Source organism: Eptatretus burgeri, chromosome 2 (genome assembly GCF_056783735.1).
Source record: "Eptatretus burgeri isolate ZD-2024b chromosome 2, Ebu_testis_v1, whole genome shotgun sequence".
Classification (NCBI taxonomy): domain Eukaryota; kingdom Metazoa; phylum Chordata; class Myxini; order Myxiniformes; family Myxinidae; genus Eptatretus; species Eptatretus burgeri.
Genome location: NC_140962.1, coordinates 129802670 through 129815248, shown reverse-complemented (window position 1 = coordinate 129815248; position 12579 = coordinate 129802670). Strand labels below are relative to the sequence as shown.

General features: G+C 45.3%; 1 protein-coding gene across 1 annotated transcript in view; it reads right to left on the bottom strand.

The window, feature by feature from the left end:
- The window catches only part of SMC3 (structural maintenance of chromosomes 3), a 98095-nt gene that overhangs the window by 77030 nt on the left and 8486 nt on the right, over positions 1–12579 (bottom strand). The window contains exon 4 of the mRNA XM_085871207.1: positions 10244–10311. Within this exon, the coding sequence (XP_085727333.1) occupies positions 10244–10311 (68 nt within the window). The remainder of the gene's footprint in view (positions 1–10243; positions 10312–12579) is intronic.

The window sequence follows — 12579 nt, the reverse complement described above, 5'->3', positions numbered from 1 at the left end:
GGAGAGCGTGGGGCGATTTGGCCTCGCCTCCAGGGCGTTGGAGTGAGGTCGCTATATGCAAATTCATGGATCAAAAAGCATTCACGCCCACTTTTCCTCGGTCCAATGGGGAGCCAGTTAGAGGTGAAGGGTCGGAGGTAAAGGGTCAAAGGTGGGGGAGCGAGGCCACGGGGGATATAAACGGCTGCGTTCGTCAGACAAGAGTAAGAGTTCGCAGTTCGGAGGGGAGAAGACAAAGAGTTCGAGTTCGCGGTTGGGAGTTGTCGGTGGAGCTGGGAAGAAGAGGACGGAGCTGTGGAGAGGTGGCGGCGGCGAAGGCGATCGAGGGGGTGCTCGCGTCGGAGTCGGGGAGCGGCGGAGGGAGAGGCCGGCGGCGCGACCGAGGTCGAGGTGGAGACGCTCGTCGCGGGACCCGAGACAGGGTGATATCCTCCTCCCCCCCGAGCATCAACAACCCCCTCCTGTTTCCCCCCGCGCTGAGATAGTGCGACAAGGGGGCCACTTTCCCACCCCCTACCAGACACTGTCCGTGAGGCCCGCGGAGTTGAGGCGCCACCGCCGCTCTGCGTCTCATCAGACGGGTAGGCCCGACACGGTCTCGGCCCCAGGCCCGCCTACCCCCCTCATCCTTGAGGGTGGTTCTTTTTCTTTTGCTTTGGGTATCTGTGTTGTCGGCGCCGTCTGTGAAGTAAAATTCTATAAGTGTTGCCGTGTGCTCGGTAGTCGGATAGCTCTGCATTGTGTTTCTCTTTTATATTTGCTTTTTGTGTAATATTGTGTTTCTTCTCCTTTTACATGTGCTTTTGGTGTAATTGTATATGTGTGCTTCCCGTTCATCGCGAAATAAATGCGAGTTATGTTGAACTGTTTTCCCGCTTCGCTTCGTCTTTTCTTTCAATGAATCTCCATCTTGCTTCACGTAAAGGGTTGGTCGTGGGCTAAAACGCCCGATAATTAATCGAACCGTCGAGGCCGACGAATAACACCGCTCGGTTATCCCGATAGTACGGAATGGGTCGCTTAAAGTGGCCCGTGTCCGGAGTCGACCTGCGGCGAGGTGCGATCGCCCGGTCTACCCTCCGTGTGGGTACTTAGGTAGGTCGAATTTGGCGAGCAACCCTATCCCACGCGGGGGCCGATTGGCACGATCGTGGTGAGACCGAAAGGTCCACCCGTGACTAGTTCCCGGCGTTAGTCCGAGAGGGTCACGACTGGATTGTCCGTCCGGTGGGCGACGTGCCGCGATTCGAGTTACGTGGCCGTCCGCACGCCGGCGGGCGCGAATCCGCAACAATATTACAAGTGATTTCCAACAAAAAATATGCCAAAATTATAAATGCGGCTGATTTTGGAACTTCAGGTGGATATACCCACGTAAAATCAATTTCTGTGTCAAGGAATCTAGTTATGACGAATGAATTGAGTATGTAAAAGTTAAAAGTAAAAGGGAATGTTGCAAACTATAACTCTGTGAGCAATGTTGACGTCACATTGAATGAATAGGATATCAGGTTCACTTGAGTGACCTAGCAGTATTGGTGGCGGAGGTTTTGCAATCTCCCGAGTGCTCCCCCTCTAGTTTCTTGTAAGTTTTGCGCACTCGCATCCATTTGTTTCTTCATTTCCATCAACATTTCCCCCAACCGGTTTATGTCAAATGGACTCGGCGGAGCCGATCCGCCATTATGGTGTGCGGAACCGGCAGAAGTCGGGGGGGGGGAACTTTAACGGAGGGGGGGGTTATATGCCGCCACCGCCCTCGCGCCCATTGCTACCTCTGAGTTTGGTTGCGGGGGCAAGTCTTCTGGCATGGAGGTGTCCTGCACGGTGTTGTCCTGGACCATGGGTTCCTCTAAACTTAGGTCTATACCCACCTGCCCCAACTCATCTTGGTCCGCCATGTTGCGTTCCGGGAATAATTTCACTCGCTCGTAATTTGGAGGGAACGGGGGGGTTTTGCTCCGCACCCCGGTCCGAATCCCGTGAATTTCTCTACGGAGGCGGAGGGGTTCGAATCCCACTCCTGACACCAATTTGTTGTTGGGCCAGGTGTCGGCGGCGAGCACGACCGCGAGGCGGAGCAGTAGAGTCGGCTCCACCGAACACCCGGAATCTGGATTGTGCTTCTCGGAGAAATCGGAAAGGTACGGGTCCCTTACAGGACCGTGAATCGCCAATAATTTGACCGCGTGGGATAGGGTTAATTGCCAAACTTCAAGATACCTAAAAACCCATGCAGCAAAGCTTCCAGGGAATTCACACCCTCAACGGAGCTCGAGCGGGACAAGCCGTTACCGTGCTCGAACCGTGCGTGACCCGAGCGGATGGTTACCGAGGTCCGTCTGTCCAAATGCACAACTACAGCAGCAATGGCCTTCCTAATCCCCAATACGCACCGTGGCAAACCAATGGCAGAAAGGACAAGGACGAGCTGGGACATTCAACAAAAGGGGAATTTATTTTACAATAATCGGGGAGGGGAAGCACACAAAGAGCAGAGTTATCATGACTATAAGAAATGCAATGTACAATGAGCAAAGAAAGCACTTACACAGTTGTTACTTGGAGACGGGGCCCAATGACACACACACGCACACACAAATGCCCAGAAAGTGATGGACCTCGTCAGCTCGGAGGGAGGACGGGCTGAGGGAAGAGAAGCCAGCTTGGACCTGTCCACCTCGTGTGGTTCTCGACGATCTTGGGGTAACGGGACTCGAATCCGCAACACGAGGCCGCTCCAAGCACTAGGTACGGAGGGTAGCATCGGGCATTGGCACGCTCCTCCGGCTCGCAGGCAGGCGATACGAGATGATCTCCCGAGATGAGATGGTCGACCGCCCGCAGCAATGCGCCAGACGAGACGCCTCGGATCCGCGCGATGCAGTCAGCCACAGACCCGGACAGAGAGGCGCACTCGAGCAGACTGGATGCACACTCGAGCAGACTGGACTGAGACGCGCACTCGAGCAGATTGGACTGAGACGCGCACGCGAGTAGACTGGCCTGAATCATTCATTGCTTCCCCTTTGTTGCTTTTCTCTTGGGCCTCATCCGCCCCCGTGGCCTGCTCCCTTTGGGTGGACGGCGTGTCCCGGCTCCACCTTCTTGTAAAAGACTGCCCCAGCTCTGGTCTGCTTGTCGTCCATTGGCCGGAAAACGACGCATACCCTTATTTGGCGTGCAGCTGATGCGAAACGCTTTGTGACCATATACGGTGCAAAATACACATCGAAACGCACACCGCCTGGGGCATGGAATTCCAGACACGCCCACATGCCAGCGAGCGCGCAAAGAATGCCGAGAGCAGAGTGTTGTTGTAGGTGATGTAAAATGAAAAAATCCTACCTATCAAAATAACTCCGCAGCGCACGTACATTTAATTCCCATTAGACGAGGGACGGGACCCTAACTAGAAACACACATTTAAGGCCCGGTCACACCTTGACGTTTTAGCCAGTGATGGCAACGTATTAAAATGTATGTAAAACGCTGGCTGACGTTGAACTTTTGATGTTTTTTTTAAGATTCAGACGTATTCATAACGAGTTGGTCGTATGCATAACATATTAGTAATGGACACAGAACGTTTCGTTGTGTTATAGATAACTTATACCAACGAATGCTGAACCTGTTGTCGGCCTACACAACCGATGCCCAACGATAGTCTAACTTAGGCATAGCGTGTTGCACGCATCGCCGACGATGTCGTGACGTAGCCTATTAAAAGGCTGACGCACAACGATTCGAATCATAACTGCCGTAGAAATGGAAGTGACAACATCGCGGTCACACCTTGGCGATCTTGCCAGCGTATGCCGACCTAAGAAAAATGTGTCTAAAACGTTGGGGAACGTCAAATACGGTACGAGTAAGTTTGGTATACGTGAGTAGAACGCTAAAGTACGCTATCATATGTCATAGTAAGTAGAGTACGTCAAGAAATTTTAAACATGTTCAAAATTTTACGACGTACTCGGCGTATGACACACGTTCCGCATGCGATGGGGATAAGTTTTACACACGATATGTGGACGCTTACACACGTCCACAAAGGCTACTTATAAGCTACTCATAAGTCGAAACACGTTGCGGTAATGTCTTTTTTACGCGAAACTTATTTCTAACTTATGTTTGACGTGCTTTGAACCAATTCTTTACGTAGTCCCAACACACATCGACGTATGTAGACGTATTCCAATGACGTCTTCCGGTCGACAAAAAAAAAAATTAATGTGTTTCTAGCTTACAACTGCCATATAAAGACGTGTTCCCAGCGGTTTTGGGAATTGGTATATAAAAATGGTGTTCATAAAAGGGGAACCCAACAGTGTTTTCGAGTTCCTTTTTGAGTCGATGTCCATGTCAGCAGTAACAGTATCAGTATTAGTATTAGTATTAGTATTAGTATTAGTAGTAGTAGTTTGTTCATGTTGGCAGTAGTAGGTGAGTGTGAGGGGGAGGGTGTGGGTTATGATGGATCGTCCTTGCGTCCGCGTGTCCACGGGTAGGTTCATAGGCTGCCACTCAACGATTTAAATGGCTGCATCTCCACTATTGAAAGTAGACGCTTGCGCTCAACAATTGGATTTTTTTTACACTCAACGACTTTTAAACGGCACCACTCAACTATTTTCATTGTTTACAATGAACGATTTAAATTGCTGTCACTCACCTTTGTTTTTTGATGCTGGGGTTTTGAAATTTGAAGCGTTTCTTCTGAACGTGTTAAAACGCTCAAACTCGACTATTTTAAATAGACGCTGCCGATGGACAATTGGAATCATAGCCAAGCTAGACATCGAAGTGTGAACATCCTCGTCATGCCGAAGAAAAGTTTGAAGAATGCTGCAAATAAGTGTCCTGGCCGTGGCCGTGGACGCTGACGCAAGGACGATCCATTATACCGACGTCTTTCAGCCTATGAGTAACTTAAAAGTAACGTCTGTCGATGTGTGGCAACGATCGCGTAACGTGCCAACAACACGTTAATCATAGGTTAGAAATAAGTTTCGGGTACGCTAAACATTACCTCGGCGTGTCTCAACTTATGATTAACTTACAAGTAGCATGTGTTGACGTCTGTCAACGATCGAAGACCGTGCATACAACTTGTGGCCAGCGTAGCGGAACGTGTGAGTCATACGCCGGCATACGTCGTGAAATTTCAAGCATGAAAAAATTTGAGGACAACCGAAAAGTACAACGTTTAAAGCCAACGTACAACGACGTATGGCAGTGTTTTTCAGCGTGCTCTCAATGTTATCAAAACTTACCCATAACGTATTCAACGTGTGCCAGCGTTTTAGAAAAAAAAATTCAAAAATCGACATACGTTGGCGAAAACGTCAAGGTGTGACCGGGCCTTTACCGATATAACTGAGCTATAAGGACTCTGGCTGTTGTGTGCAGTAAGCTTCCAAATTCATAACAAAATTTGTGCAAGCTCCTCTATGAGCCTGAGATCAATGTCAGATTATTATCCCGCCCCCCGGAGGGAGGGAGCGGGATATTGTAATCGTCCGGTTTGTTTGTTATTTTGCCAAAACGAAGTTTTTGCAAGATATGTTAGTCAGCTTGTATGTTTTTTTTTTTTTGTCTGTAATCACGTATAAAAAATTCTGCAGAGCACAGTTATCATTGGAAATTTTTGTAACTTCGCATATCAGAGGCCTATTGAGGTCCCTTTCAGTGCACAAAATTTTGAAAGTCAAGGTCAAAGGTCAAGGTCACTTTGTCGCAAATCAGGGGAGTCGACGAAACCCTTATTTTTTGAGTAATTTTGATCGGATCGTCTTCAAACTTCATGGGAATATAGTTCATGGTCTGGCGCTCAGCTGATTAATTTTTGGTGGCGATTGGCCTTGACCTTCATGGTTAGCGCCTAAGGTCAAACATATTCGACCCCAAGGTCAAATTTTGAAATCTTAGATACCATATCGAGTAATACCTCGTAAGAAATGGCTTGATAAGTGCTTTCCAGATCTGTCAAAAGTTTGACGCTATGACGTCATTTGATGACGTCATGACGAAAAAACGGATTTTTCATGAAAATTTTATTATCTTGCCAAAACTAAGTTTTTGCAAGATATGTTCGACAGCTTGTATGTTTTTTTTTTCTTTCTTTGTTTGTTTGTCTGTAATCACGTATAAAAATTTCTGCAGAGCACAGTTATCATTGGAAATTTTTGTAACTTCGCATATCCGAGGCCTATAGAGGTCCCTTTCAGCGCATAAAATTTTGAAGGTCAAGGTCAAAGGTCAAGGTCACTTTGTCGCAAATCAGGGGAGTCGACGAAACCCTTATTTTTTGAGTAATTTTGATCGGATAGTCTTCAAACTTCATGGGAATATAGTTCATGGTCTGGCGCTCAGCTGATTAATTTTTGGTGGCGATTGGCCTTGACCTTCATGGTTAGCGCCTCAGGTCAAACATATTTGACCCCAAGGTCAAATTTTCAAGTTTTAGGAACCATATCGTGTAGTACCTCAAATTGAACACCTCGATGAGTGCTTTCTAGATATGTCAAGCTTGAGACATTATGACGTCATTTGGTGACGTTATGAGGCAAACGCATATTTTTCATGGTTACTCTGTAGAACGATTCTCATCGGAATCTCTCGTAGGCAGATATTCCTCAAGGAGTCGCTCCTGGTGAATAGCAGTTCTGTTCACCTCAGTGTGACCTTAAAGAAGTCACACGTGGTCACCTTTTGGCAAGATACGGGTCACCCTGAGGGTGACATTGGTTTATTTGTTTGTCTGTCTGTCTGTGAGCAACTTTACAGCAAAACAGCTTTAGCAAACACTATCAAATTTAATCCACAGGTGGGCAATGAACCTTGGACGACCCCATTAACTTTTGGGTCCAATTGGATCAAAGGTCAAGGTCACAAAAACATCAAAATCGTTTTTCGCTCATAACTTCGTCAAACATGATCTGATTTACTTCAAACGAAGCTTATAGTGAACCTTATTCTATTTGTCACTTATAATCCGACCCATTCCTATAGTAAACCAGAGTTGGTGTCAAAGCCACCCAATGCTCACCTGTTTATACATTTATCGTTTTTAAAAGACTTGTCTAATAATTAATATTCTTTATAAAGCATTGCATTGAAGTCTGATCCAAATAATTTTAAAGCAAACAATGTATTTGTATATTGTAATCAGTAACAAGAGAGCAAGTGAGCACAATATACACCCGAACAAGAAGGTATCTACAGAATTCTGCCACTACATGGAAAACAGCATCCTGGTTGCCATGGCAACCACTTCAGATGATGAACGTATGTTGAGACACACCATCTCCACAGTCTGTACCTATGCACCAAATATGAAACGTGAAAGGTGAAAACTTTGGGAGTTAGAGTGTGGACAGGAACGGACGGACGGAGACAGACAGACAGACAGAGACAGACGACAGGTATCACATTATACGCCCCGATATATATATATATATATATATATATATATATATATATATATATATATATATATATATATATATATATATATATATATATATATATATATATATATATATATATATATATATTGTGACGTCCACGGGACTTGAACAGTCCCGCCAACGTAGAATGAGCCGAAACGATGGAGGCGGTTTATTTATTTATAACCCAAACATGGCGGTTCTAATCGCTCTACCGCAAACGGGACGAGGAAGGTGGCACGAGTCGCTTTTCACCGAGTTGATGACGTTTATTCTTTTTTATTATTACCAGAAATAACAAGACTCGGCAAGAGGAGGGATCCGGGGCAATTCGACGGGATGGTGTGGGATCGGGCGTGGGGAAAAAACACAGACAATTCCAATGAATATACAGTTCTCAATCCCTCTAAGACGCCAAGCACGCACGCACACACACACACACACACACACACACACACACACACACACACACACACACACACACACACACACACACACACACACACACACACACACACACACCCACACACACGCACACACACACACCGTAGCTATTTCTGGTGGTCAGGCTGGACCGTGGTGTGGACGCAACTGTCCCTGGATCGGCGTCGGACGAGCCGGCCTTGCTCTCGTCAGGGGGGCAGAAGAAACCGCGGTGCTGTCGACCTCCTGGTCCTGGCCCAAGTCCGCCCACAGCCGCCAGGGAACCAGCTCCGGCGCCGAGCCACGAGCAGGAGAGGGAGGCAGGTCCGCCCGCCGCCCGACCCCGCACTCCGAGTCAGCAGAACCCCAGAGCCAACCAAAGCGAGGCACGAGGCTCGGCAAGGCTCCCAGACACGATCAAGAACACGATCAATTCAGCACAACCACAAGGACGCTCTCTGCCGCCACAGCTTCCACACCAAAAAAAAACACGATCGTTCTGGTTGTAATCTTCTTCCTCTTCCTTTTCGACCCCGAACAGAACCTTTTTATCCTTCGTCCTCGTCACTCCCAATCGAGCCGTTTATTGGCCCACCGCCATCGCCTTCCGCCAATCGTGATCACGGGGCGGAGTCATCCGCTGCACTGTCCTGTGACGTCACGGCCAGTCTTCAGAGAATACCAAAAGGTGTTTACGCAGACACACTTACCCTATCCCGTGTCCCTATCTAATTACGTGACATTTATCATTTCCCTCTTGAAGAAATGAACATTTACTAGACAACTTATCACCACTGAATCGCTACTTATTACATCGAGATCCTGGTAAATTCGAACAGCATGGCATACCTAATTAAACATCCTAATTACCCTTTGAATGCATACCCCCCCCCTCAAACGTAACAATATATATATATATATATATATATACATATATATATATATATATATATATATATATATATATATATATATATATATATATATATATATATATATATATATATATATATATACATATATATATATACATATATATATATATATATATATATATATATATATATACATATATACATATATATATATATATATATATATATATATATATATATATATATATATATACATATACATATATACATATATATATATATATATATACATATACATATATACATATATATATATATATATACATATATATATATATATATACATATATATATATATATATATACATATACATATATACATATATATATATATATATACATATATATACATATATACATATATATATATATATATATATACATATACATATATATATATATATGTATATATGTATATATATGTATATATATATATATATATGTATATATGTATATGTATATATATATATATATCGGGCGTATAAAAAATGGTGTGGTAGATAAAAACATTAGAAAGGAAAAAATAACTTGCACCAAATACTTTAACATTTTCAGGCTCACGCTGACGCTGACGCTCACGCCGGGGTATCGCTATAGCTCTCTGTTCTTTGAACAGGCGAGCTAAAAATGCATATTTGTGAAGATCTGTAGGGTCTGAAGTTTTGGGGTCATGGTCATCGGTCAAAATTACAAATTTTCCATTAAAACTAAAACATAGTTACGAAAATACAACTTTACGGGAAAACGGCTGGCTCAAACACTGTCAAATTGTATCCACAGGTGGATAATGAACCTCGGACGACCCCATTAACTTTTGGGTCCAATTAGGTCAAAGGTCAAGGTCACGTCACGAAAAGGTGAAAATCGTTTTTCGCTCATAACTTCGTCAATAAATGGGTGGGATTTGTTGTGCTTGGCACCACTTGTTATTATTTTAATAAAAATAAACGGTCCAAGAATTATACGAGGTTTTTCCTTTTGAACTATGGTGTTGGCGGGATTTAAAAAAACAACCCCCCCCCCCCCAAAAAAAACAAAAAACAAAAACAAACATTGATCAGGACCAGGAAGGAGCTTCTACACAAAATACATGCAGTGCAGACATTAGAAGACATCTGCAGTATAAGTCTACATTGATTAGGCCACGAATAAACAATTGATAAATCAACACAGTCCATGCGGTTTGAAAACGTGGGATCCAGTGTTACTCGCTGTGTGCTCAGATGAGAAGGTCAAACAGACCAATCTCGGTTTCTAAAGACTACAAGATTAAAAGGACAACGCGATGAAAAAAATGAAAATCTTACAAATGCTATGCAAAAACTATTCTCGTTTCCCGTCATAGCAAACAATTAAAATGATAATCAAACCTCACTGCACCAACACAGGTTCTTTATTGCCTGACACAGAATGAGGCAGTCTTTCTGGCCTTACGTGTAGCAGAGCCTGGCGTTGCTCTGGCCGGAGGTGGCTGAACTCGTCACTGAGGACAAACTGGATAGCTGGTTACAAAACAATTTGGGGGGGGGGGGAGAAAAAGCACTCAAAGTAAACATACAATATCCAAGAGTTATCAAATACAACCTTGTGGTTTTCTTTGTATGTAAAGTCAAGGTTTGTGGAAGAGCGACAACACTCAATGGATCAGGCGGCAGCAGAATATAAGGAACAGTAGAAAGAGAAGGGGGGAGGGACACAAACAGCACTCTCAGGAGGGGGGGGGACTGGAAATTTGGAAGAGAGTGGGCTTGAGGATGGAGGGTTAATGGGGTAGAAAAGATCATAGTTTTGGATGGGTATGATTTGAGATGGTGGTTCATCAACAAGCTTCAGTAAACCAAGGGCGGGAGGAAGGGTAAGACAACTGAACACGAGAGGGGATAAATCTGTGCATGAGGGAGAGCAAGTTTCTTTGAAAGAATTTCCAGGATGAGTTGATGTTTGAGAAAGTAGTGATAGGAGACCAGTCTGTAAGTTTGATGGCTGCTCAGAGACCCTGCCAGTCGGCTTGAGTGAAATGCCAGACTCGACGGCGGTGAGGTGGTTCTCTGATAACAGCCAGAGATATCCACTTTGACAAGGACGTGGTTAGAAGAACCAATTGGAGCGAAGGAAGAGCAGCAGATATTGTCAGGGAAATTTGTCAAAATCAGATCCAGAAGAGATGGAGTACCATTGGTTGAGATCCGGGTCGGGAAGTTGACCGATTGAGTCAGTCCTAACGAGTCGCAGAAAGCTTTTGCTGAGGTGCCATGACAGGTGAGAGAGGTACCCACACCTAGCCAACTGGCGTGATGACAATTGAAGTCACCACATAAGAGGAAGAGAGAGTTTGGATGAGAAGATAGAAGATGGTCCATGTTTTCGGATAGTGAGGTGTCGATGGAGTCATCACTGTTCGGTGGACGGTACAGTACACATATAAACATGAGGTGGGAGTGGAGGGAAGCCGAAGCCAGAGGTATTCCTGGGGGTGTGGGGGAGTGAGAGCAGTGCATGGAGAGTGAGGAATAGAGTCTTTGATGAAGAGAGCAACACCTCCACCAGGACGAGGCTCAGGTCTGTCATACCGTAAGAGGGAGTAACCAGGGAGAGATACTTGGGAGTCAGACACGTCTTGGGAGAGGAAAGTTTCTGTTAGGCAGATAATGTCTGGTTTGTCAGTGGCAACCTGTATGGAAAGATCTGAAAGGTTTGAGCGAAGGCCCCGGATATTTGAGGTCCACAATTTTAATGAAGAAGTAGGGGAGGGGGCTTTGGGTGCAGGAGGTGGAGGGGGAGGGGGAGGGGAGGGTAGGATAAGGGATGAGGGGGGAGGTAAGGAGGGTTGTTGAAAGAGTGTGGGGTATTGCAGAATAGCGAGGGGAGGGGCCGAATGAGGAGGAGAAAAGGCTCTGTGGTGCTGGGGGAGAGGGGGACAAGAGACAAGGAAGAAGGCAGTTGAGGATTTGAGGAGGTGGAGTGAAGAGATGGAGGTGAGAGGGCAGTGGAAGGAGGCAGCTTGGTGGATGAGAGGGGGGGGCAACTTTGAGAAGGATGAGTGAGGGGGATGAAAGGTGGGAGAAAGGTGAGGGGGGAATTTTTGAGAGAGGTGAGAGGGAGGCTTGGAGGGAGAAAAGTGGGATGGTTGCTTTGAGAGTGAGAGTGAGGGTGAGTTGGCACTGAAGTTGGTAAAAAAGAATGGTTGATGGAAAGCGAACATTCATAGCAAACTGTGGTTTTTAAAAGTTTTTGGTCAGAGATGCGATTTAACACAATTCTTGATGGATGCAATGAAGGCGAATTCAGAGAATGGAGAGAAGAAGCGCTGTGATAGTTGGATTTTTTAGGCAAGGGATGAAGGAGAGGTCGAAATGAGAGCAGTCTGTTAAAATAGCAGAAGAGTAGTGCATTCTGAAACAGACCTGGAGGGAAGAATGAGATGGAAGAGAATGGAAGTGAAAGTTCATTCCAAAGGTGGGATAATAATGCAGACAGATAATAATCAGATGCCACAACTAGCTGAACACCCTTTTTGAAGGATGATCGTGCAGCATGGAAACGCCAGCTGCTGGACTCTACCAGGTTGCAGTTTTAGTCGGATCAGATTCAATTAGGAATCAAGGCCAAGTGAAGCAGTTCAGAGGTCACCAGAACTCCCATAAATTTGCAGCTTTGTCACGGTACACAGACAACATGAGCTCAAAATTAATCGAGATACGAATGCTGATGGTAGTCAAGAAATTCAAGGAGGAAATCGAGATGGTAATGTTATTGCGTGCCACCTGCAA